Genomic DNA, 27095 nt, shown 5'->3' with positions numbered 1-27095 from the left:
GCACAGCACACCTCAGAGAGGTGAAGAGACTTGCTCACTGTCCCTCAGCCAGGAGTACTGGCACTGGGACTCCAATCCTACTTTCTGGCAGGGATTCTTTAGTTGCCCCTTACAGTGCTTCCTAATGCAAATATAAATATATATTCTTATTCTCCCCCTTTATTTTATAGAAAAAGGGCTGTCATATAGTTGCACAATATTCTTTAGTATGACTATGTCATGGTATTTATTCCAGTCTCCTACAGATGTGACACTCAGGTTGTTCGAACTTATTTGCTCTTACAAAATAATGCTGCTATGGATAACCCTGAACATGTCATCTCGTACATGTGCAAGTTTATCCATAAAATTCCAGAACTGGGACTGCTAGGTCAGAGTGTGCATGCAAGTGTAATTCTGATAGATCTCTTCAAATGGCTGTACAATTTTGGACCCTCATCAGCTATGCATGAGAGTGCCTGTTTCCCCACAGCCTTACCAATAGAATGTGTTGACACACTTTTGGATTTTTACCAGATAAGGGGAACATGGTATATCTGGGTAATTTTAATTTGCATTTCTTTTAAAATGAATGAGGCTAGGTATCTTATCTTTTCATATGTTTAAGTACGATTTGTGGTTTTTTTCTATGAATAGTTTGTCCATATTTTTTGCCCACTCCTCTATTAGACCTTTTGCTATTTCTTATTGAGTTCTATGAGATCTTTACATGTTAGGTATATTTAGACCCTTGTCTGTGATACGAATTAAATATATTTTCCTAGTTCAACCTCCTTTTCTTTCAACTTGCTTATGGTGAGGGGTGTGTGTATACTTTTTTCCTTTGTCCTGAAGATTTTAATTTATGCAATTTATCAATCTTCTTCTCTAAGCTTATATTTTTTCCAGAACAGTCTCTTTCATCTTCTTTTTTAAATAGGAAAACCTCTGACCTATTTGGAGCTTATCCTGATACACTGAGGCAAAGGCTGGCTAGATATTTACTAATCCTGGTTCTTCTTCCCAGGCATATAGGAACAGTACATTTTCCACCCTCCTTTGGGGCTACAGGTAACTAGTTCTGGGCACTAGAATGGAAGTGAGTGGAAGTGACACACATTTTTTGCAAGATCCTGGCTTGCAAGCACCATGGTCCAAGGTGAGGGAGCATGACATGGCAGAACCACATAATGAATGTAAGAAGCCAGGATTCCTGGGTTCCAGACTTCTTACACATAACTACAGTGTGAGCAAGAAATGAATTTTTATTATGTGATGCCATTTGGTGGGGGGGAGGGTTATTTGTTATAGCAGCTAGCATCAATTACTCTAATAAATGTATAGTATGAAATATAGATTATCTTTCGCCAGATGGTTACCCACTTATTCCAATAGTATTTATCAAAAACTTTTTACTTCAATAATTAGAAATGCAAGTTTTATCATATAATAAACTCTTACATTTATTTATATTAGATCTTTCTGAACTTCGTAGTCTGTTCCACTGGTTTGTCTATTCATGTACCAGTACCACATTGTTTTAATTATTAAGACTTTAAAATGACTCAGTTATGTCTAAGGACTAGTCTTCCCTTATTACTCCTTTTTTGGAGTTTTCCTGGCCATTCTTGCTTATTTATATTTACATATGTTCTTTAGAATAAACTTAGAGTTTGAAAGGGAGTGAGGGAGGAAGGAGTGGAGGGAAGGAGGAAGAGAATGAAACCAACTATGTTTTGTAGGGATTGTGCTAACATTAAAAATTCATTTAGGGAGAACTGACATCTTTATAATACTGAAGTCTTCCTATGCAACAATATGGCACGTCTTTCTATTTGTCCAATTTACTTTCGTGCCTTTCAAGTGTGTTTTAGAGTATTTCTCACATACTTTTATGCATTTCTTATTAAATTTATTCCTGGCTAGTTTATCTTTTTTGATGCTGCTAAAAATGGGATTTTTTCACCCATTAAATTGTTTTTTGTTTGTGCATATAGAGGATACTGGTTTCTAAATATTAATGTTATAATTATAAAATTATAATTACCTTATTGGATTCTCTTAATGTTTGGGGAGGTTTTACAGTTTTCTTGAGTAGTCCAGGCATGCAATTATATCATCTAAAATAATGAAAATTTTACCTCCTCTAAAGTTTTTAAATGTGTTGGTTAATACAGTACAACGTTAACAGTGATAATAATAACGGGCATATTTGTCTTGCTCCTGACACTTTAGTGAGAATAAGGCAGAGATTTTTATCTATTTTATTCTCTGCAGCATTGCCAGTGCCAGAGGCATTCATAAACAGGAGGCATACACAGATAATGTTGGAATAATAATCAATATAATTATCATCTAGAACAGACCTCTACCATATATAAAGAAAGAAAGTAGCTTCCATGAAATAATTACTCCAAGTTCTACAACATTGCTGTTTTCAGTGTTGTCCAGCTTTGGTAACTGAAGTAACCAACAGAGCCTACTCTGTGCCAGGCACTGTCCCAGGCTCTGAGAATCCAGCAGTGCACAAGAAATTCATAGGGGCTGTAACTCTCACAGATTTCACCACAGTGCCCTACAACACATACCAAGTTCTCTACTGAAGATCCAGAACACAGAAGTGCTCTGACATTCTCTTTGCTTCTGCAGCTGCCCTTTCTCTCTCTTCCATCATCTATTTCTTCCAGTTTTTCAGATCACTCCCATTAGCTAGCAACCTTGCTCTACCACCTATTTAAAGGAAAAAAAAAAACAAAACCTTCTTCCATCCACATCTCCCTTCAGCCACAGCTATTCTGTTTGAACAGGATGTCTATCCTTGCTGTTTCCAGTGATCAACTACTTCACGTTGGAATGCCCTAGGAGTCTATTCTGGCCCTCTCCTGTTCTCTATACTCTTTGCAGGTGACGTCATCCAAACCCATAGCTTTAAATACCACCAATATAGTGTAAACAGTTAACACACTTGGCTGCTAACTGAAAGGCTGGAGGTTTGAGTCTGCCCAGAGGCACCTCAGAAGAAAGGCCTAGTGATCTGCTTCTAAAAAATTCAGCCATTGAAAACTCCATGGAGCACAGTTCTACTCTGACACACATGGGGTCACCATGAGTCAGAACTGACTGAACAGTAACTGATAAAATACACTACCATGGCCCCCCAAACTATATCTACATGCTTATTTGGCATCTTTACTTATTTGTCTAATAGATAACTAAAACTTAACTAAAGACTCTATTAATTTCTCCTGTCTAAACCTGCTTCTCCCCATCTTCCCTATCTGAACAAACTGTATCACCACCCACTCAGTGTATCACCACCCACTCAGTTACTCAAGCTAAACCCAAAAATTATCCTTGATTTATTGCTTTTGTTCATTACTATACCATACCCATTGCCTTTGAGCTGATTCTGACTCATAGTGACCCTACAGGACAGAGGAGAACTGCACCATAGGGTTTCCAAGGAGAGCCTGGTGGATTCAAACTGCTGACCTTTTGGTTAGCAGCTGTAGCTCTTAACCACTACGTGATCAGGGTTTCTTCACTACTCATTTTAAATCCATCAACAAGCCCTCTGAACTGTACATCCAAAATATATCCTGGATCTGACCATATTTCCCCATCTCCACAACTACCAACCCCCATAATTTTATACCGATCAATCTAGTATGAGGGCATTCTAACTAATCTCGCTCCCAATTCTGTGTGCTGTCTACAAGTCATTCTCCACAGATTCTTCCATGTGTTTCCTGGGCCTAGAATGAATCCTTTCACTTGAAAAAATATTTATTAAAGTTATAATGTGTCAAGATACTGTTCTATGTACTGGGGATAGAGTAGTGAACAAAACAGCAAGTGTAAGACCCTACTGTGTTCAAGGAAAAGCAAGAAAGCAAGTGTGACTAGAGAGGGAGGTTATGATAATAAGACTATGAGGTCCAAGAGTTAAGTGAAGGCTACATGTGTTTTTACTCTGAGACAGAAATGCACTTGGAGGGTTTTAAGCAGAGGAAGGACAAGATCCAATTTAATGTTTAAAACGAATCATTCTGACTGCTATATTGAGAATAGACTTGGGGGTAGGGGAGGGAGGTTTAAGCAGAAGGGAGATGTTAAGCAGCTACTGGAATAATCCAGGTGAGAGACAATGGTGGTATGGACTAGTATGTTAACTGTTGAAGAATATAATAACATACATATTTTATATATATTATAATGTATATGAGTCCTTAAGTGGCACAGTTAACATGCTTGGCTGCTAACTGAAAGGTTGGAGGTTTTAGTCTCCCCAGAGGTGCCTTGGAAGAAAGGTCTGGTGATTTACTTCCAAAAAAACCAGCCACTGAAAACCCTATGGAACACAGTTCTCTGACACACATGGGGTCATCATGAGTAGGAGTTGACTCAACCGCAACTAGTTTTTATAATAAATATTCTAGATATATATTGAAGGTACAGCAGATAAGATTTACTGACAAAATGGATGTGGTGTGTAAAAGAGGGGTCAGGGATGACTTTGAAGTTTTGGTCTGAACAGCTGGAAGGATGCAACTGCTATTTACCGAGATGCAGACAACCGCATGAGACACACAGAGAAAGATATAGACAGAAAGACAGACAGATAAGTGTTTCTGGGGGAAAACATTGTTCACTTTAAGATGCCAATCAGTCATTCAAGGAGAGATGGCAAATGGGCATCTGCGTACATGAATCTGGGAGTTCAGGCAGAGATCTGGGCTGGAGATAAAAATGGGCATAATCAGCCTAAATACATGGGAAGCCGTGAGACTGAAGGATGACACCAAGAAGGAGATTAGGTGAAAGACCTGTAGAGAGAGACACAGTGACTGATCCCAAAGCACTCCAACATTCAGAGACTGAAGAGATATGGAGAAGACCTTCTGTTAAAGCTTTTCACATGTTCTCACTCCTATAGCATGTTATAAGCTGCTTCAGGGTGGGATTTCTGCAGCTAAAGAAGTACCTTCCATACAGCAGCTATGCAGTGACAGATTGTTTTTCCTTGGTCCATGTTCTACAGCCTCATTTCTAAGTCCCCTGCTTAATGCAATTCAGACAGCATTAGAGGCTTCCAGAAAGTTCTGCCATCCATCCTTGGGGCTCAGATCTGCCATGCCGTCATGGAATTTACATAGACTGAGCAAGCCACTGAGAACTTGCACCTGCCTATCTCTACACTGACAGGAAAGGGTGTTCAATAGTACATCAGTTTGGAATATTAGGGTAGATAGTACACATCAATAACCATCTGAAAATATTTAAAATTATTCCTAATCCCTGGTGGACAGTTCTGAATGGACTCTGTTTTCTTACAGTTTTTTTCTTTTTTTTAAAAAAGTTAAATAAATTCTCATCTGGTTTGAGGAAAGATGTAAAGAGTGAGAAAAAAAGTGGAAAGAGAGAGAAGAAAAAGACACCTTTGGAGATTTTTGGCCTGTGAATCCAGGACCACTGATGGAAACAACTTACATTCTCATGGGACTTGTTACCCACTTGGGCCGGACTCACGCAGGACAATCCCTATGTTTGATACCAGAGAAAAGTACCATTAGCACCTTCTGCTACCATAGCTGCCCTTCTCCCAATGCTAACTTTTTATGTCAGTTTAATTCTTTCTGCTCACTCTAGTCCTCAGACTACGTGGATCTTCTCTGATTCCAATTCCAATAGGCATATGAGCTAAATGATCCCAAATTCTCCAAACTTCAGACTGCAAAAGTTTAGACATTTGGAAATCTATGGACCTAGAAAAATATTATTTTGGATTGTCTTTGCTCACTGAAAAGCTCAATGATGTTCTCCCTAGAACAGAAAAAATGCTGTCTGCTCAATTCTGCAAGTTTACCACTTCTTGTTTCTCTTACCTTTACGTACAAATAATCCAAAATCATCATTTCTCTTTGCCTTAACCTCAATTTCTCTGAAACTTGGGTTGTTGTGAGGATTAAAGTAAATAATGCAAGTAAACAGTACATTGTCTGGTATAAACTCAGTGCTCAGTAAATGATAAAATTATTGTTGTCATTATTATATAACATTTAACATGTTATTTGTGAATGTCCCAGAATAACATCCATTATTAGCTAAGCCCTTGTGAAAAGGAGCTAAATAGTTGTCATCTTTTTATCTTCTGGAACTTCTAACAAATAACTGGCTATCAAGTATAATTCTGAATGAAAGAATGATTCCTCCTCTCAATTCAACAAATATTTATTGAGTGTTAAGACAGGTGCTATGCAGCTCATGGAAGCTCCATAAACACATCCAAACTCCCCGAGGGACTGAATTACTGGGCTTAGGGCCAGGGGCCATGGTCCTGGGGAACACCTAGCTCAACTGGCATAACATAGTTTATAAAGAAAACATTCTATATCCTACTTTGGTGAGTAGTGTCTGGGATCTTAAAAGCTTGTGATACTCCACTGGTCTCACCCTGTCTGGAGCAAGGGAGAATGAAGAAAACTAAAGACACAAGGGAAAGATTAGTGCAAAGGACTAACGGACTGCAAGCACCATAGCCTCCACCAGACTGAGTCCAGCACAACTAGATGGTGCCTGGCTACCCCCACTGACTGCTCTGACAAGGATCACAACAGAGAGTCCTGGACACAGCTGGAGAAAAATGTAGAACAAAATTCTAACTCACCAAAAAAAAAAGAAAAAGAAAAGAACAGACTTAAACTGGTGAACCCCCCCCCCCAAAAAAAAAGAACAGACTTAAACTGGTCTGACAGAGACTGGAGAAACCCCAAGAGTATGGCCTCCGGACACCTTTTTGACTTGGTACTGAAGTCACTCCTGAGGTTCACCCTTCAGCCAAAGATTAGACTGGTCCATAAAACAAAATGAGACGAAATGGACACAACAGCCCAGGGGGAAGGACGAGAAGGCAGAAGGGGACAGGAAAGCTGGTCATGGGAAACCCAACTTCGAGAAGGGAAGAGCATTTATGGTCGTGAGGTTGGCAACCAATGTCACAAAACAATACGTGTATTGTTTAATGAGAAACTAATTTGCTTTGTAAACCTTTATCTAAAGTACAATTAAAAGAAAGATAGGTTCTATGAATAACTAGAAGAATATTAAGAGATGGTGTCTGCTCTCAGACAATTTACAAAGATGTGTACAAATTATAGTACAAGATAACATTCAGACATAGGAGAATTTAAAAAACAAACTGCTAAGGAGTTAAAAGGCAGATCAAAACCAGAATAGTGGTATAAAGTAGTAGTTCTTAAAGTATGGTCTGAGAACCCTTATTGGGGTTCCAGAGCCCCTTTCAGGGGGTCTGCAAGACCAAAATGACTTTTTATAGAATACTAAGACATTATTTACCTTTCTCATTCATTCTCTCAGGAGTGACCTATCATACTGTAACAAACTGAATGCAGAAGCAAACAGGAAGAATCCACCTGTCTTCAATTAAGCCAAGACATTAATGAGAATTTCAAAATGTAAAACAAATTCACTCTTCTAATTGTTTTAGAAGTTTGTGTTGCCACAAAAAATGTTATTTCTGTTAACATGTAGAGTTATTACGATTGTTATTTTTAAATGTCTTAGTTTTAATTTCTAATATGGTAAATATCAATACACACTATATGTAATATATAACCTACATAAACAAAAACCCTTTGGGGAATCTCAATAATCCTTACGAGAGTAAAGGAGTCCCGTCGCCAAAAAGTTCAAGAACCCCTAGTACAGTGGTTCCAAGCCTGGTAAAAAGGAAAACAGCTTTACTTATAATGTTCATGGTGAAGTCAAGAAGAGAACTTGGAACTTGGTTTGATGGGGGAAGATGGTGAGTTCTGTTGCAGTCTTTCCCACCATCCTTCTCTCCCTACATAGAAGCCACGGACTCTTGTACCCCACATCCTCTGCTTTCATTACCTCTCTACCTGCACGTCTCCGTCTCCATCTCAATCTTCCTTGGGTCTTCTAGGTGCGCGTCAATATCCTTTCTTTTGTATTTTAAGTCCTTTGGAATTGCCATCTGCCCTATCATAATTAGCTTTCCTTCTCAGTATCTGCTCTTTGATCCTCCACTTCTCTCTTTCAGATCATGGGAAGGCAGGAAAAGGGTGGGAAACATCTCCATTCCACAGCCTCCAACCTTGTGCATTCCCAAGACCTTCCTGGGTTCAGGAGGCGCTCTCTAAACGACGGCTGAAGTCCTTCCCACATTCTTCCCCACCAGCCGTCACCCAACTCGGGTGCCCCCGACGGGCTTCCAACCCCACCCACGACAGTGTCAGTCCTTCAACTCGCGGTCTCAGGTCGCGCGCCGCAGGACCCCTCCGCGCCCACGTGACGTCGACTTCGCCCTGCTCCCTCCCTTCCCCCACCACGCCCCCGGCCCGCGTCGCCTCACCTGAGCCGGAGACGCCCCCGACTCCCCGCCACCTCAGCCAGCCTCCTCCAGCCTCGGCCCTCGGGCGCCCGGTCCAAGCTCTCGCTGAGTCTCCGCAGCAGTGGCTCCCGTAGGCGGTTGAGGGTTGCGCTGGCCGGAGGGGGTGGCGGCGGCCCCGCGGGCGCGGTCGGAGGCAGCTGCGAGGCCGAGGGCTGCGGGGCCTGCTGCGGCTCCCCCCAAAGCGACATGTCCCGCGCCGGCGACCCCGCGCCGGCCGGGCCGCGGGCCTCGGCTTCAGCGCACCTTCCGCTCTCCCCGTCGTTCGCCCCGCAGTCGTGGAGGCAGGGGCGGAAGGACAAACGGGGCGGCAGCACCGCGCTCAGAGGAGGAAGCTCTGCTCCCCGCCCTGCTGGGACAGGTTTGCCGATGTGCGAGGCTGACTAACCGAGGCAGGCGCGCCGAGGGGCGGGGCCTAGCAGGGGCGGGGCCTGGGCGGGGCCGACGGGCTCGGAGGGAGAAGCTTCGCTCTGCACCCACGTCCCGCCGAGACGGGTTTGCAGGGTAACCCGCCGGCCGACCGCGCCAGGCGCGCCTAGGGGCGGGGCCTGGGCCGGAGCCTGGACAGGGCCTTGGGGGCGGGGCCGGCCCCCCTCTGCGCGTGCGTGCGGTCGACACCTCCCACTGCCTTCCGTGTGGTCTCCGGGGCCGTGGTGGCGCGCGCTTCAAACGCGGGAGGTGGGGCCCTCGTTGAACAGGAAGGGTCGGGTAATTGCAGCTGGAGGAGGAAGCGGTGGAGGATCTACGCACCGACGGCTCCACTGTGGCGAGGAAGCCTGTAGTGTCGGGGCTTCCCGAGCCCGTGGGAGGAAGATTGCTTTCACGCCAAGAATATCATTCCGCAAATAGGGGAGCACGCGCTTCTCCATCCGTGGCTCGGCAGCTGCTCCCGGGCCGCTTGCAGCTGACTCCGTAACTTGCGTGTGCCCACCTACTCCCCCAGCGACCGTATTGGGCAACCTCAGCGCAGGCTTCCTCGTAGAATTAGATGTGGTATGGCACTGTTAAGGGGAAGTAGTGCTAGAGATCCAGACGTTTGCGTGGGAGTTGGCCGAAATCAGTGCCTAGACTTTTTTTGTAAAACAGAGTAGTGATGTATTCGAACTCAATCAGATCCTAGAAATGATTGTTGTCGGCACGAGATCGTTTGGTTTTCCCCTTGTCAGATTACCACCTGCAATCTTCAAAATCAAAGCAGGCAATGTATAGAGGATGCCTCTCCCCGGAGTGATCCAGAATACATGGAGTAATAAACAGGAACTACGTTTGAGCTCTCTTCCAGTCAAATATTCAAGTCCAGTATCCTATTGAAAACGACGGAGGTTTGAGACAAAAGCATGCAAATGACTTAAGAAGTGTGACCAGTCAGGTAGCCCCCAAACACAAAGCTTTCTGGCTCAACTTCTGGTGCCACTAGCTTTTTCATTACCCAGGCATCAGGGTTTCTCTGTAGCAAAAACTTGGACCCCAAATTTTCACTACCCGTTGACCAGGTGTTTGTTGCATATAGCTAACGCCACATTATGGGACAACATGCAGTCACTTGACGCTGTTTCTTTTCACTCCTGTGCAAGTTCAGAGTTCAGAATACAGTATAATGGCGATGAGCATGATCTCTGGATCCGAAAAGATGCGCTGGATTAAAGTTTTTTGACCTTTAATAAGTTACTTAATTACCTACCTCATCTGTTAAAAAGGGGACAGAAAATGTATAGAGAGTTGTTCCCAGAGTTAAAGTAGTTGATGTATGTAAAGCACTTAACTCAGTGTTTGGCTATTATATTTACATTATAAATACAAAGGCTTGTTTCATATCCAGCTTGACTTGGAAAGCTTTTGCCAATAACTTCTAGTGCCTTCCTGTTTTGCCCTTAATCATCGAACAAATATTTTCTGGCAGTCTGCATGTGCCATTTATGGAACTCAAATCTTCTAGTCATTATTGGAGTCTCGCCTTTTAAAATTTAGATTCAACAAACTTTATTTTTTTTTTTTAAGTTTTCCATATGCACGATGAAGTCCTGGTGGCACCAGTGGTTAAGCTTTGGGCTGCTAACCAAAAGGTTGGCAGTTCCAATCCACCAGCCGCTCCTTGGAAACCCTATGGGGCAGTTCTTCTCTGTCCTATAGGATCACTATGAGTCGAAACTGACTCGTTGGCCACAGGTTTGGTTTTGGTTTATGTGCAAGACGTGATCAGGAGGGGACTAGTCCCTGGAGAATAACATCATGCTCAGTAAAATAGAGGGTCAGCAAAAAAGAGGAAGACCCTCAAGAAGATGGATTGACACAGTGGCTACAACAGTGGACTCAGGCGTAACAACGAACATGAGGATGGTGCAGTACCAGGCAGTGTTTCTTCTGTTGTACATAGGGTCTCTGTGAGTTGGAAATGACGGCACCTAACATCAACAACAACAAGATGTGTGAGATGTTGCTGATGCAGCATCTCATGTGTGTATGGGTTAAAACGGGTAACTGCTGTGAAACCTGTGAGAACCAGAGCTCAATGGGACTGCCTTGTTTTTTCAGGTCTTGAAAATTTTGCATCTTTGACGGGGTGCAGTCGTACCACTTTTCTATCTCCTTTTAGTGGAAAATATTTGAGTTTTCCTTCTCTGACGGGTTCTGCCTTACACAGGTTCTGGCTTTCGCAGATTTTACTGTATTGCTTACCCTGAAAGTATCCTTTCTAATTTGATCAGGTAATTCCTTGCTACTTTACTGTGTCGCTTGTTATTAACTGCCTATCCATCCAACTCCACATATGTCAGAGTATGTGCGCTTCAAAGTGTTTTCAAGGCTGTGACCTTTCAGAAATAGATCGCCAGGCCTTCCAAGGCACCTCTGGGTGGACTTGACCCTCCAACCTTTCGCTTAGCAGCCAGGCACGTTAACTATTTGCAAGTACTCTCAAAATTGCCACATTAATTCTGGGAACAACATAATAAGCAGTAATTCAGCTTCCTTTTCAGTTTCAACCATTATGTTTCTATAAAGGTAGGAGGAAAATTGAGAATGAAGATGTGGCTTTTAAGTGCTACTTAAAAGTTTATGCATATCTATGAATAATATTCTCAGGAATTCTTCCTCATTCCTAGAAAGTGACATTGGACTTTGGCTTTTGAACCCAGACAATTTGTAAGAATTTCGTGCATTGTTCCATTCTTTGAAAATCCATTGATGTAATCTTTAAAACTCTTACAGATCTGGAAACTAACTCATAAATTATTTTAATCTTTTATGCAATTTGACTCTGGATGGTACTCCAGCTGAAAATGCCATAACATCATATTATTTCATTATCTGGACAGGATTTAGAAGACCCAGCACAGGAGAAACCCTGCAGGTCCTCGTATGCGTGCACAGTGGAGTGAAAGGAGTTATGTGACCTAAATGGCATCATAGTCTCCCATCTCTTATCCGATGCCCAGCACCCTGCGTGACCTCTCTGACTCAGCCCCTGGGATGGGGTCACTTGGGCCAGCCTCAGACACAAGGCTGTCCACATCTACTGTAAGCCATCTTGCTGCTATCTCCCAAAAGATTTGGCGGATTTTCCTATTTCAACCTTCAAACAGCTAAGTGTTACAAGAGTATCCCACACCCTTCCTTCATGATGATCCAGGCCTAAATACTTGATTTTGGCCATGGCAAAGACTACATTTACTTGTTTAAATTCACTTATTCATTCAGTAGTTTAACAAATATTTATTGGGTGCGTACCTTGTGCCAGGCTCTGTGCCAAATACTGTTAAAGGATAGTTTTTTAAAAGAAAGGTAAAATTGTAACTCTCAATGAATATACAATGGACATATGTCAAAGATTTTATTTAACCCTTTTCTTAAAGGGGGAACCAGACAGGTGTTACAACCATTTCAAAGGAGAATCCAAAGACTAGGTAAATATATAAGCCCATCAAGGATGCTGAAATGAATTTCCTTATAGATGCAAAACTGGCTTCTTTCACAGTGGAAGAGGGAAGTCAATTGAACCTCTACTAAACAGAAGTTATTTATTGGAATAATTTGGAAAAGGATAGTGAGAATAGCAGCACAACTGGAAGAATGTAATCGATGTCACTGAAATGTACATGTAGAAACTTTCAAAATTGTGTAACTTTGGTTATGTATATTTTCACCAAAAAAAAGTCTTCGAGGTCAAGAAGGGAGAGCATTGACATGTCGTGGGGTTGTTAACCAATGTTATAAAACAATTTGTGTACTGACTATTTAATGAGAAACTGTTTGTTCTGTAAACCTTCATCTAAAGTACAATAAAAACTTTTTTAAATTATTTATTTATAAACAAGAATTATTTACCTTACTATCAGTTTTCTACAGGTTAACTTCTATCTCTTGAGCTATAAATGGCCTAGTCAAAGACAATGAAAGGTGAAGATATCCCAGTTGTACGAGCTAGTTAGAATACCCACTACGTTTCAGTCTTTCTTAATTTTTTCTTACAGTGTTGAGGTACCAAACTAAAACCAAACCTGTTGCCATCAAGTCAAACTGCCCCACAGGGCTTCCAAGGAGCAGCAGATGGACTCGAACTGCCAACCTTTTGGTCAACAGCCATATTCTTAACCACTGTGCCACCAGGGCTCCACTGAGTACAGTGTTGACTAAATCTAATCTCTTGGAAAGGGAAGGGAGTGGCAAGTGCTCTGTTGGAGGCAAGAAGGGAGGGATGTGAAAATACAGACGAAAGCCTGTCCCTCCATGTAAGAGGGGAGGAAGGGCAGGGAAAAACAAGAGGAGATGTTCTGGGAAACAGGGTAGAAGGAGTACCATGTGTAAAGGCACAGCTGTATGTAAAGCCATAAAATATCACAGCAAGGCTGGAGAACTGCAGTTGGTTCAGCAGAACTGGGGAAACATGTAAGAAAGGGACAAAGACTAAGAAAAGGAAGTGAAGACCAGATTGTGTGATGGCCAAGGACTGAGCTTTTATCCCATAGTTCTGTGCCTACCACAGGACAGTATGTGCCCCACTGTTGTAATACAAGATGATTTTAAGTGGTAGATGGATGATATTTTAATTTTGGTAGTTATATATTAACAATATATAATAGAAAAATATCTGCCAATCAAAGATGTCATTTCACTAATGTATTGATTAGGACAATGCTACATTTTTTATTTAAGTAAAAAATGTGATTTTGTTTAAAGAACTACATTACATATCCAATGTACAGGTGGCATATGGATATGTCAAAATCCCTGAACTGGTCAAGTGTTTGAAGTTTAAGAAACCTTGGTGTAAGCTTGTTCATGGTAAGGTCATGGAAGCTCCATGGACAAATCCAAACTCCCTTAGGGACTGAATTGCTGGGCAGAGGGCTGTGGGGACCATGGTCTCAGGGAACATCTAGCTCAATTGGCATAACATAGCTTATAAAGGAAATGTTCTACATTCTTCTTTGGTGAGTAGTGTCTGGGGTCTTAAAAGCCTGTGAGCAGCCATCTAAGATACTCCACTGATCTCACCCTTTCATGAACAAGGGACAATGAAGAAAACTAAAGACACAAGGGAAAGATTAGTCCAAAGGACTAATAGACCACAGCTACTATGGCTTCCACCAGACTGAGTCCAGTACAACTAGATGGTGCCCGGCTACCACCACTGACTGCTCTGACAGGGATCACAATACAGGGTCCCGGACAGAGCTGGAGAAAAATGTAGAACAAAATTCTAACCCCCACCCCCAAAAAAAAATACCAGACTCACTGGCCTGACAAGAGACTGGAGAAGCCCCAAGAGTATGGCCCCCGGACACACTTTTAGCCCAGTAATGAGGTCACTCTGGAGGTTCACCTTTTAGCCAAAGATTAGACAGACCCATAGGACAAAACGAGACTAAAGGGGCACACCAGCCCAGGGGCAAGGACTAGAAGGCAAGAAGGGACAGGAAAGCTGGTAATAGGGAACCCAAGGTTGAGAAAGGAGAGTACTGACATGTTATGGGGTTGTTAACTAATGCCATAAAACAGTATATGTACTGTTTAATGAGAAGCTAGTTTGTTCTGTAAACCTTCATTTAAAGTTCAATAACAAAAAAAAGAAACCCTGGTGTAGGTAATGGGGAGTAATTATAATATTTTAAGCAGGAGAATGATCTCATTTTCAGATTTTCAAAAACTCACTTGGGCAGCGACGTACAGACAGGCAAGACTAGAGGTCCAAGAAGTATTGCAATGGTACATGTGAGAAGTGAAGGTGTTAGCTAAGAAACATGATACGGGGCTTAGAGAGGAAGAACACATGCAGGAGATGTTTGGGATTACTTTTTACTACTCCATAATAGTGCCAGCTTGCATGAATCACTATACTTTAAAGAGTATTGTTTAAACATTCAATGTATCATTCATAAATTATTGTATTCAGCAAGAAATGAAACAAGCTTCTTTAGTGCATGGAGTGTTGTACAAAGTATAGAAAAGAGGGCAAAGGTATTAGAAGATTTAGCCCTGTTGTTAAATGAGTAAACTTGAAAGGTAGAGAAGACAAATTATTCCTAAGAGAAGAACTGTGAAAATATATATCATTAGCATATTCTCTGTGACACACCGTTAAATAAAGTAGGATTTAAATAACAGCATTCAGAATAAGTGGACCTCTTCAGAAAAGACTTCCTATAGACATGAGTTTAGGACACAACGAATGTTACAAGTGGGGGAAATGAGGAGGGTTAACATTTGAGAAGCTCAAATATATGAAGAAGAATGAGGTATCAGGATTGGAGAAAGACTCATTAACAACCTATGATATGCAGATGACAACAACCTTGCTTGCAGAAAGTGAAGAGTACTTGAAGCACTTACTGATGAAGATCAAAGACTATAATCTTTAGTATGATATGAATTACATCTCAACATAAAGAAAACAAAAATCTTCACAACTGTACCAATAAGCAACATCGTGATAAACAAAGAAAATATTGAAGTTGTCAAGGATTTCATTTTACTTGGATCCACAATCAATGCCTGTGGAAGCAGCAGTCAGAAAATCAAACGATGGTTTGCACTGGGCAAATCTGCTGCAAAAGACCTCTTTCACGTGTTAAAAAGCAAAGATGTCACTTTGACGACTAAGGTGTACCTGACCCAACTCATGATATTTTCAGTTGCCTCATATGCATATGAAAGCTGGACAATGTATAAGGAAAACCGAAGAAATTTCCCTTTGACTTATGGTTTTGGTGAAGAATATTGAATATACCATGGACTGCCAAAAGAAGGAACAAATCTGTCTTGGAAGAAGTACAGCCAGAATGCTCCTTGGAAACGAGGTTAGTGAGACTTCGTCTCACTTACTTTGGACGTGTTATCAGGAGGAACCAGTCTCTGGAGAAGGACATCATGCTTGGTAAAGTAGAGGATCAACGAAAAAGAGGAAGACCCTCAACGAGATGGATTGACACAGTGGCTGCAACAATGGGCTCAAACATAGCAACAATTGTGAAGATGGCACGGGACCAAGGATGGCGCACGTCCGGGCAGTGTTTTATTCTGTTGTGCATGGGTTCACTATGAGTAGGAGCCAACTCGATGGCATCTAACAACAAGACGTTCTCAGAGTATTTAACACACTGAAGTATGCTGTTAACTTTGCCAGTATATAGCATTTCTCCAAAATTATTTGCACACTGAGCCTATTTTTGCTAAGTATGTCCAGCACTAGTGTTCTGCATGTTATCCTTCAGAATATAGTGCCTGTGATGGTTAACATTGTGTGTAAACTTGACTGGGCCATGATTCTCTGTGGTTTGGCAGTCGTATGATGTTGTAATCACTTCCATGATGAGATGTGATATATGTGATCATCTCCATGATGGGATCTGCTGTGAGTAGCCAATCAGTTGAAAGCACGTTTCCTTGGGTGTGTGGCCTGCATTGAATATAAGTGGACATTCTGGCAAGGCTTGTGGGCTTTTGCTCGTTCTGGATCCTGCAGCTGGCTCTTGTTTGTCTGACTTCCAGTTCTTGGGACTTGAGCTAGCAGCTTACCTGTGGTCTTGACTGCCTTGGGATTCGTCGATCTTTGCAGCCTGTGAGCAAGAGCCCTGCTGTCTGACCTGCCGATCTTGGGTTTGCCAGCCCTCATGGCTACGTAAATCAGGAGAAGCCTATATCCTGACCCATAGGCTTGGAATGTTCCAGCCTCTACAACCTTTTGAGCCATTTCCTTGATATAAATCTCTCTCTCTATATATTTACACGTGTTACTGCCTTTGCTTTTCTAGAGAACCCAGCCTAAGACAGTGCCTTAGAAATTTACCTGGTAGATTGCAAAACTAGCAGCTGCCTCTGTTTCTCCTCCCAGGCCAATCACTTGTCCAGGCACACTGATGCTCCTCTGCACCCCTCATCCCTCCTTAGTGACCCCCACTGATGCCCCAAACCACCCTCCTTTCTCTTCACATCCAGAAGTGATCATTAAACTCAGGAAGAAATGAAACAAACATTTCTAGAGTGTGAAGTATTATACAAAGTGCAGAAGTGAGGGCAAAGGTATTAGAAGATTACTCCTATTGTTAAATGAGTAAACTTGAAAGATGAAACTGACAGATTATTCCCAGGAGAAGATCTAGGCATTTTTTTAAAATGGTGAAGTGACAAGAAAAAGGGAAGAGTTTGGTATAGTATTTGAGACAACATTATAATGGCAAACCCTGAGGTTTTCACTGTTCTTTAGACTAGTTCCCAATCTTTTCTTTTAAATGCTGTCAGGTGGAAGACATTCAAGCATCCTACAGTTCTCTCAAAGGTCCTCTTCTAGTATCCAACACTTGCTCATCTTATTCCTTTGATGAAGGATTTAAGAGTCTAATAATCATTTTCCTCCATCTGCTTTGTAAACCCTGCACTTAGGTGGTTTTGTATGTCTTTAGAATATGGTGTCTACTGAAATTTTCATTTTAATATCCTGTTATGTTTATCTTACTTGGCATTTTCTCAAGCTCATTGATATCCACAACTTTGTAGATTTTAAAGCTCACACATCTTCCATATCATTTATAACAATAAGTCTTGGAAGGTAATCCTCCCCTGAGAGCCATTTCCGTTTATTCCTACCCTTCATTTCCTGTCATCAAGCCAGTGCCTGAACCTTTGCACATTCTTTAATCTCATGATGACCTCTGTTTAGAAATTTGTGTGTGTGTGAACCTTTGCTAAAGGATTTTACCAGCATAAATAATTTACACCTACTCATTTGCACCATGTTAATCAGTTCCAGTTTCCTTTTTTTGGAAGCCATATTATTCTTAACTCTATAGGTTGTTTGTTCATGCATTTAGACGTTCCTACACTTTATGACAGATTCCCACTAGGCGTATATGTAACACTATTGTTCCAGGGTGTTCTCTAGAACAAATTTGTTTTGTGTGGAAGTAGTATTGGCAGCTTGACAACCCTCAAACTCAGCGGTCGTTGGTAACATCAGTTAGACCAGTAGTTACTCAGTTTCACCCCCAGCTGCCTTCAGAGCTCTTCAATGGATACTGCCGGTTATGGATTGAATTGTGCCCCCCTCCCCAAAAGTTGAAGTCCTAACCCCTGTATGTGTAAATATGACTCTGTTTGGAAACATAGGTTTTCTTTTGTTATGTTAATAAGATCGTACCAGAATAGGATGGGTCCTAAATCTAATCCCTTCTGAGTGATGTCTTATAAAACGGGAAAACCAACATGGAGAGACATAAACACAGGAGGAAGAGACCATGTGAGGAACTGTCTACAAGCCAAGAAATGTCAAGGAATGCCCAGGGCTACCCCCAAGGAGGGACCCTTCCCTAGAGCAGATGCTCTGAGTTGGACTTCAAGCCTATAAAACTGTAAAACAATTAATTCCTCTTCTCTAAAGCTGCCCACTCTGTGGTATTTTGTTATAGTAGCCCTAGCACACTAAGATACTGCCTGATTCTGATGACTTAATATTCAAGTAGTTTGTCAATTGAGTTTTTAAAAAGTAGCTTTATTGAGTTATAATTCACATAACATACAATCCACCCATTTAAAGTGTAAAATTCAATGGTTTTAATATATTCAGAGATATTTGCTGCCATCACCGCAGTCAATTTTAGGTTATTTTTATTACCTCAAAAAGAAATCCTATCTCCTTTAGCTATCACCCCTTATTCCCCCATTTTCACTCCACCCCCAGCCCTAAGCAACCGCTGATCTACTTTCTGTCTCTATAGATTTGCCTGTTCTAGACATTTCATATAAATGGAATCATACATTGTAAGACTTTTTGTGTCTGACTTATCTCGCCTAGCATGATGTTTTCGAGGTTCATCCATGTTGTAGCATGTATCAGAATTTCATTCCTTTTTATGGCTGAATAATATTCCATTGTATGCATATACCACATTTTGTTTATCTATTTATGAATTGAAGGACATTTGGGTTATTTCTACTTTTTGACCGTCTTGAAAAGTGCTGCTATAAACATTCATGTACATGTTTTTGTGTAGACACAACTTTTCATTTCTTTTAAGTATATACCTAGGAGTGAAATTCCTGGTAATTTTGTGTTTAACCATCAGTTGAGGTTTAAACAGCTTCTATTTAATAAAATGTGTCAGACCTATTTGCTTCAAAAGACATATGGAGGCAAGACTATCCCTAGAATTTGAAGTAAAGGCCAGGGCAAAGAAAGCTTAAATGCTCCACTATTTCCATTCCTGAGTGCACATTTGCACTATGATTATCTAGTACATAGTAAGATAACATGGACTCTAAGTTTTGACTGTAAACTTTTGGTTTCACCATGTTATATTTCCTCCCTTTGTGGTTAGCCACTTGGGAGGGGATTTCCGGAGATGCAGGCTCTACAGTTTGTTTCCCAAAATATTTTGTATTGTTTTCAGTGAGCGAGTCTATTGCCTACTCTCTAACACCTAGGTCTCAGAAAGTGAATATGACTTGTAAACAAAATCACATGATCACAATTTGTCTCAGTAGTGAGGGGAGGTGCCTCCATCAAGACCTACTTTTTTGTAAGAAAGGGAAACTTTTGAAGTATCATATTTTTTTCTTTACTAACCATAGGTTGGCTTTCCAGGCCCAAAATAAGATGTGATAGAATATCTTAGAATACTACGTTGCCATTTAGAACCAAAAAATTGGGGGTCATGGGTACATCCCACAGCTTGTCAAATGCTTTAGAAGTTGGTATGGTATTCCTGATACAGGGCATTGGCGGGGAGGCAATCTGTTTTGGGGCATCTTGTCTGAACTCGTGGTATCTCTTTATAGAAGTACTCGAGGTCTTTTTCCAAGTGGACCTCGATTTCCAGGACAACTCCATCTTAGTTTCTTAGTGCTGCTGTAACAGAAATACCACAAATGGGTGGCTTTAAAGAACAAAAAGTTATTTTCTCATAGTTTAGGACACTACACCTCTGAGTTCAGGCCACTGGCTACAGGGGAAGGTTTTCTCTCTGTCAGCTCTGAGAGAAGATCCTTGTCTCTGCTTCTGTTGCCCTGGCATTCCTTGGTTCCTTGGCTCTTGGCAGTCTTCACGAGGCATCTATCTTCCTCCCCTGTTTGTGCTTGCTTCTCTCTGTGTCTGTGCTGCTTCTTATAACTCAGAAGTGATTAGGTTTAGGACGTACCCTACACTGATAAGGCTTCATTAGCATAATAAGAAAACTCTAATTCCAAATAGGATTATATCTGCATGTATAGGAGTTAGAATTCTAACATATATATGGGGGAATACACTTCAATTCATAACAAACTCTAAGGCTAACCCTGCCTCCTTGGACTGATGCAGACTGGGGCCTTTAGAGGACTGGAACAAATCCTAGTGCTGCTCAGAACAAGACTAGAACAACACCTATCTCTTCCTAACCTACCGCATCATACATCACGTTCATTGCCAAAGCCTTCCAATGTTTACTCGTACATATCACTTAATCCTGTTTTCTCTCCATCTCCACTGCCGCCATCCTGGTCTAAGTTACCCTTGCCTCTCTCGTGAACTCTTGCAATTGTATTTCTTGCCCGTCTCCCTACATCCACTCTTATTCTTCACACTGTAGCCAGAATGATCTGGGGGAGCCAGACAAGATGATTCACTTAGCATGGAAAAGTACACAGGTAACAACCAGGATGTTTTTGAAAAACAAGAGAAATGAGAAGGACGGGGCATATCCAATATTAAAGTAGATTATGTTGTTGTTGTTACGTGCCATCAAATCGATTCTGACTCATAGCTACCCTATGTACAACAGAATGAAACACTACCCGGTCCTGCACCATCCCCACAATTGTTGCTATGTTTGAGCCTATCATTACAGCCACTGTGTCAATCCATCTTGTCAAGGGTCTTCCTCTTTTTTGCTGACCCCCTACCTTACCAACCATGACGTCCTTCTCCAGGGACTGGTCCCTCCTGATAACATGTCCAAAGTTCCCGCTCCATCCTCGCTTCCAAGGAGCACTGTGGCTGTACTTCCTCCAAGACAGATTTCTTCATTCTTCTGGCAGTTCATGGTATATTCAGTATTCTTCTCCAGCACCATAATTCAAAGGCATCAATTCTTCTTTGATCTTCCTTATTCGTAGTCCAGCTTTTGCATGCCTCCGGGGCAATTGAAAATAACTTATAAAAGCCCTATATACTAAAATGTTTCACATCAGCACATGGATAAGTACATCAGTAGAATGGAATACAAAATCATAAGAGAGACCCAAAATAGATGGAATTAAATTATAACAAATGTGGCATTTTGAATCAATGGAGAAAATTTGATTTTGAATGATAGGATGTTGAGATAACTGGAAAAAAGGTTGTTCCCTTAACTCATGTATCACACCAAAATAAGTTCCAAGTGTATCAAAGATTTAAATACTATAAAAAATGAAACCATAAAAATATAAGAAGAGAATTCAGGAGAATGTCTTTATATTCAGAGTAGAAGGGACTTTCTGAAAATGAAAAATCTCAGAAACCTTAAAAGATTAATAAATTTATCTATATAAAATTAAGATTTTATTAATGGAAAATATCATCAATAAAATAAAAATGCAAGTGACCAACTGGTAAATATATTAAGGACAAAGGTCCTTAACACATGAAGTACTTTTACAAATCAATCATCAACAGAAAGATGGGCAAAGAACACGAACACAATTCACAGAAAAAAAGAATTCAAATGGCTTTTGAAGATATGAAAAGATCCTTGATCTTTTTAAATAGCAGAAATAAATAATATATTTCTACCTATCAAACTGGCAAAAAAAAAAATTCTGATTCTACATTCTATTGGCAAGGGTGTTTCAAATCTGGTATCTCATATATTGTTGGGCGGAATATAAATTGGTATAACTCTTTGCAGGACAATTTAACAATATCCATCAAAATGAAAAACGCACTTAATGTTTGACCTAGCAATTCCATTTCTAGGAAGTTATCTGGAAAATATGAAAGACTCGTGTAGAAAGATACCACAAGAACATTACAGACCAAAAAAAAAAAAAGAAAAAAACCTATTGCTGTCGAGTCAATTCTGACTCATAGTGACCCTATAGGACAGAGTAGAACTACCCCATAGGGTTTCCAAGGAGCAGCTGGTGGATTTGAACTGCCAACCTTTTGGTTAGCAGCCATAGCACAAAAGACTTTCAGAGAGAAGTTGTCATAGAAAGAATAAAAAAAACTGACAAAGATAAGATAAAATAAATTTCCCATCAGCAGTCAGTGTTTAATATAATATGTATTCTTGTATAGATGGTTAAAAAGATCTAACTGGGGCAAAAGCTATTGCTTACTGAGTTCTAAGGTTGAAGAGATATATATTTAAGATTTCTTGCAGGACCAACATTAATTTTACGTGAGTTCCGCTCCTTTAGTTCCCGCTCCATGAGAAACTTGCCCATAACCCCACACTTACCCGTTTTTTGATGAAGCATATATCACACCTACTTCTGGGACTAGCTCCATAATTTGCAGGACCCAGTGCAGAATGAAAATTTAAGGCCCCTTGTTCAAAAATTATTACAAATTTCAAGACAGCAACAACAGAACATTAAACCAAGCACAGGGCCCTTCTAAGCTTTACCATACAGGGAAAAGTTAAAGTGGAGAAACCCATAGTGCTTGCAGGGTAGGTGACACTGTTTGCAGTGAAAGGGGCCAGCCAAACAATGGTAGCAAAGCACTGGGACACAAGGAATGATTTCATAGGCAATATAAATGATTCTCTGATTATCAGAAATTGATCTCTTTTAATGGTGCCTTTTTCAGAACGTAGCCAAATTATTCTCACTCCCCATCCCACCAGGTCTTTTCCTTCCTCTGAATCTGTAATATGGGTAAAATGAGACAGCTGAATAAGGTAATTGTGAAGGGCCTTTGCAGTTCTAGTTCTTTTAGAAAAGGGAAGATCCTCTACTCTCTTCAGAGTGGAAATGGAATGAAAACAAAAAAATCCAAGATGTACCTAGGACGTGGCTAGACAGATATATCTAGATAAGGCATATCCACATAAGCCCCTATTAACCAACTGATTCTAACTCATGGCGACCCCATGCGTGTCATAGTAGAACTGTGCTCTGTAGGGTTTTCAAAGGCTGATTTTTCAGAAGTAGATTGACAGGCTATTGCTGGGGGTCATATCACTGGCAGGTAGGGGGTGTTTGACAGAAAGCAATGGACTTATAAATGAATATGGAAAAATGCTTATGCCGACCACAGAGATGTTAACTGGTATTATAATATTACTCTCCAATGCAGCCACATTTGCAGGTCTGGATAAGATATTTTTGCTCTGGAATAGAATCTCTTTCTGTTTTCAGGAAGACAAGTTGGGATAGCTACTGAGAAAGAGGGCTGTGGACTATAAAGTGAGAAGGGCCATATTCTTTAGGGTGTAGTCATGAGCCCTCTCATTGATGTAGCAAAAACGGGAGTTTGCAGGGCTGGCAAAACATCCCAGAACTCAGCCATGTGAATCTTTTACAACAAGAAAGTGATCTATTACTTAACATTTTGATCAAGGATCCTATGGAAGAATCCTGATCAAAAGGGGGAAAATGCACAACAGAATGTTAAATTTTCATAGAATCCAGACTTTCTGGAGACATTGGGGCTGGATGAATCCTTGAAATTATTACCCTGAGATAATCTTTAAGCTTTAAACCTTAAACCAAAAATGTCCCCTGAAATCTTCTTAAAATCAAACAATAGTTTAACTTAAGAGCGCCTGCTTTGAGCATTGTGCTCTTTTAACATTTTTGTATACAGGCAGTCCTTGGGTTACGAATGTCTGACTAACATACAACCCATAGTTATGAACCAATCCCCATAAAGCCTCTTATATTAAAAATTTGAGGTACATAAAATGGTTCGTAATAAAAATGGGTGCTACTTTACGATGTGCATAAAACATTATTACTGTATTATTATGTTAAAGATGTTTTAGTGTATCTGGCAGTGTTTCTTCATTTTTTTTTATGCATAGAAAGGAACACTATGTAATATATACTAAGACAAATATTTGACCAACTGACGTTAGATATGAACCGTACCTAAGTGTTCCAACTTACGTACAAATTTAACTTAAAGACAGATTTAGGAACAGAACTAACCTGTAATTTGGGGACTGCCTGTATAGGATCACATTGACAACAGCAACTTGAAAGATTAGATAGCAGATTTAGAGGGCAGTGAATTTATGTTAATGGAGAACAACTTGGAAAAGGAGAGTGAGAATGGTTGCACAACTCGAAGAATGTAATCGATATCACTGAATTGTACATATAGAAACTGTTGAATTGGTGTATGTTCTGCTGTGTATATTCTCAACTACAACAACAAAAATAAATTATATTTAAAAAAAAGAAAGAAAGAAATGGATCTAACTGCATGAAGCTTGGACAGGACTTTGGAGTGTAAGAAAGGGAGAGAGGGCAACTGGGTGTAGACTTATGCTTCGGAGAGCTATGAGTTGGAGCTGTGAGTTGTGAAATTTTGCTCTAGGCTAGGAACTTGCACTTTCATTGCTTATATATCACACAGATAGAATTGATGGATCTCTTAATTGGTCATGTAACTCTAAAAGTAAATGGTAGGAATAGCAAACATAATTTTTGATAAAGATTCTGGTTTAAAACATTGGAAAGTGAAGAAAAATTGAAGTACCTACTGATGAAGGTCAAAGACTGCAGACTGCAGTATGGATTACACCCCAACATAAAACAAAAATCCTTACAACTGGACCAATAAGCAACATCATGATAAATGAAGAAAATATATAAGTTGTCAAGGATTTCATTTTTCTTGGATCCACAATCAACACCCATGGAAGCCGCAGTCAAGAAATCAAATGACGCAGTGCATTGGGCAAATCTGCTGCAGAAGACCTCTTTATAGTGCTGAAAAGCAAAGATATCACTTTGAGAACTAAGGTGAGCCTGATCCAAGCCATATTTTCAGTCACCTCATATGCATGTGAAAGCTGAACAATGACTAAGAAAAACTGAAGAAGAATTGATGCCTTTGAATTATGGTGTTGGTAAAGACTGTTGAATATACCATGGACTGGCAGAAGAACCAACAAGTCTGTCTTGGAAGTACAGCCAGAATGCTCCTTAGAAGCGAGGATGGTGAGACTTCGTCTCATGTACTTTGGATGTGTTATGGGAGAGACCAGTCCCTGGAGAAGGACATCATACTTGGTAAGGTAGAAAGTCAGCGAAAAATAGGAAGACCCTTGACGAGATGCATTGACACAATGGCTGCAACAATGAGATCAAACATAGCAATGATTGTGAGGATGGCGCAGGACTGGGCAGTGTTTCCTTCTGTTGTACATAGGGTAGCTATGAATTGGAACTGACTTGACTGCACCTAACAACAACAACAACAAGCTTAACTGTGCCCTGTTATTAATGCAGAATCACGGCACTAAATTCTTCATGGCTCCAAACAGTAGGTAACATGTGGTGAAAGAGTTCAGGGGCTCTGTCACCTGGTCTTTACAGAGCTCCTTGGAGCACACTGATTTCTCTGCCACCTTTACAATTGCCGGAGGACAGGCTCCTATGCTGTCTTGTTACATAATGGAGCAGCATACGAAAATAGTCATTTGAGCAACTGTTACACGAGGTGGCTGGTGATAATTCTTGTCTTAGTCTTTTGGCGCTCTGGGTATCTGTCACAAGGGATATCATGTTCAGGAGGATTTATTCAATAGGTATCTGCTTCTCAGGCCCATGGGAATTAAAATCAAAACTAATCATTCAAAGTCACAGGGTTACCAAGTAGGTCCTATGCTTTTTAACGCGACTCAAGAGTAAAGGTCAGAAAATTCCCTACTGTTGGGCAAGATAGGAATCCCTGGGAGCCCTTCTGGCGCAGTGGCTAAGCGCTGGGCTGCTAACGAAAGATTGGTGGTTCGAACTTGCCAGCTGCTCCATGGAAGAAAGATACGGCAGTCTGCTTCTGTAAAGATTACAGAAACCCTATAGGGCAGTTTTTTTGTGTGTGTGTAGTTACACATGGTTAAACACTGGACTACTAATTGAAAGGTTGGAAGTTTGAGTCCACCCAGAGGCATCTTGGAAGAAAAGCCTGGAGATCTTCTTCTGAAAGGTCACAGCCTTGAAAACTGGATGGTGCAGTTCTATTCCACTCTGACACACTTTGTGTCCCCATGAATCAGAATCGACTCAGCTGCAATGGATGTGGTTTTTTGGTTTTTGCGAAAGACAGGCAACTGTTTTATTCTATGTTTTTAAAAAGAGCTTTGTTGAGATATAATTTACATAAAATAAAATATGCCCATTGTTAGTGTACAATTCAATGATTTTTAGTAAATTGATAGAGCTATGCAACCATTACCTTAATCCAGTTTTAGAACATTTCCATCATCTGCAAAAGTTCCTCATGCCAATTTGCAGTCATTCCCTGCTCCCATACCCAGCCTTAGGTCTGCTTTCTGTCTCTGTAAATTTACCTGGACATTTCATATAATTGAAATAATTAGTCAGGTATGTACTTTTTTGCATCTGGCTTCTTTGACTCAGCATACTTTTTCTGAGGTTTATCCAAGTTGTAGCATGTATCAGTTGTTCTTTTTTTTGTTACTGAATAGTATTTCACTGTATGGATGTACATCATTTTTTAATGTACTCACTGGTTGACAGACACATGGGTTGTTTCCAGTTTTGGGCATACAGGTTTTTGTTCAGACATGTGTTTTCATTTCTCATAGGTGAAGCCACAACAGTGGACTCAGCCATCATGAAGATGGCACAGGACTGGGCAACATTTCGTTCTGTTATACAAAAGGCAGCCACGAGCCGGAGCTGACACGACAGCAGTTAAGAACAACAACAAAGGGTCCTAGGATGGAATTGCTGGGTCATATGGTAAGTTTTCATGTAACGTTTTAATAAATTGCCCAAGTATTTTTCAAATTGCTGTATCATTTTATATTTCCACCAGCAATATTTGAAAGTTCCAGTTTCTTCACACCCCTACAAACACTGAGTATTTTCTGTCTTTTTTAAATAACATTAGCCATTTTGGTGGGTAGTAATATCTTGTTGAGATTTTTTATTTATTTATTTATTGTACTTCAGGTGAAGGCTTACAGAACAAATAGTTTCTCATGAAACAGTAGTACACATGTTGTTTTATGACATTGGTTAACAACCCCACAAC

General features: G+C 40.6%; 1 protein-coding gene across 2 annotated transcripts in view; it reads right to left on the bottom strand.

Moving 5' to 3' along the window:
* The window catches only part of MALT1 (MALT1 paracaspase), a 62110-nt gene extending 53349 nt beyond the window's left edge, over positions 1-8761 (bottom strand). For both annotated transcript variants that reach the window (XM_004379267.3, XM_023733995.1), the window contains exon 1: positions 8375-8761. In XM_004379267.3, coding sequence (XP_004379324.1) covers positions 8375-8601 — 227 coding nt within the window. In that variant the 5' untranslated portion in view covers positions 8602-8761. The remainder of the gene's footprint in view (positions 1-8374) is intronic.
* Between the last annotated feature and the right edge of the window lie 18334 nt (positions 8762-27095).

The sequence above is a fragment of the Trichechus manatus genome, unplaced genomic scaffold (assembly GCF_000243295.1).
Source record: "Trichechus manatus latirostris isolate Lorelei unplaced genomic scaffold, TriManLat1.0 scaffold00063, whole genome shotgun sequence".
NCBI classification, from domain to species: Eukaryota; Metazoa; Chordata; class Mammalia; order Sirenia; family Trichechidae; genus Trichechus; species Trichechus manatus.
The sequence above is the reverse complement of the archived record's forward strand: the minus strand, read 5'-3'. Positions and strand labels throughout refer to the sequence as shown.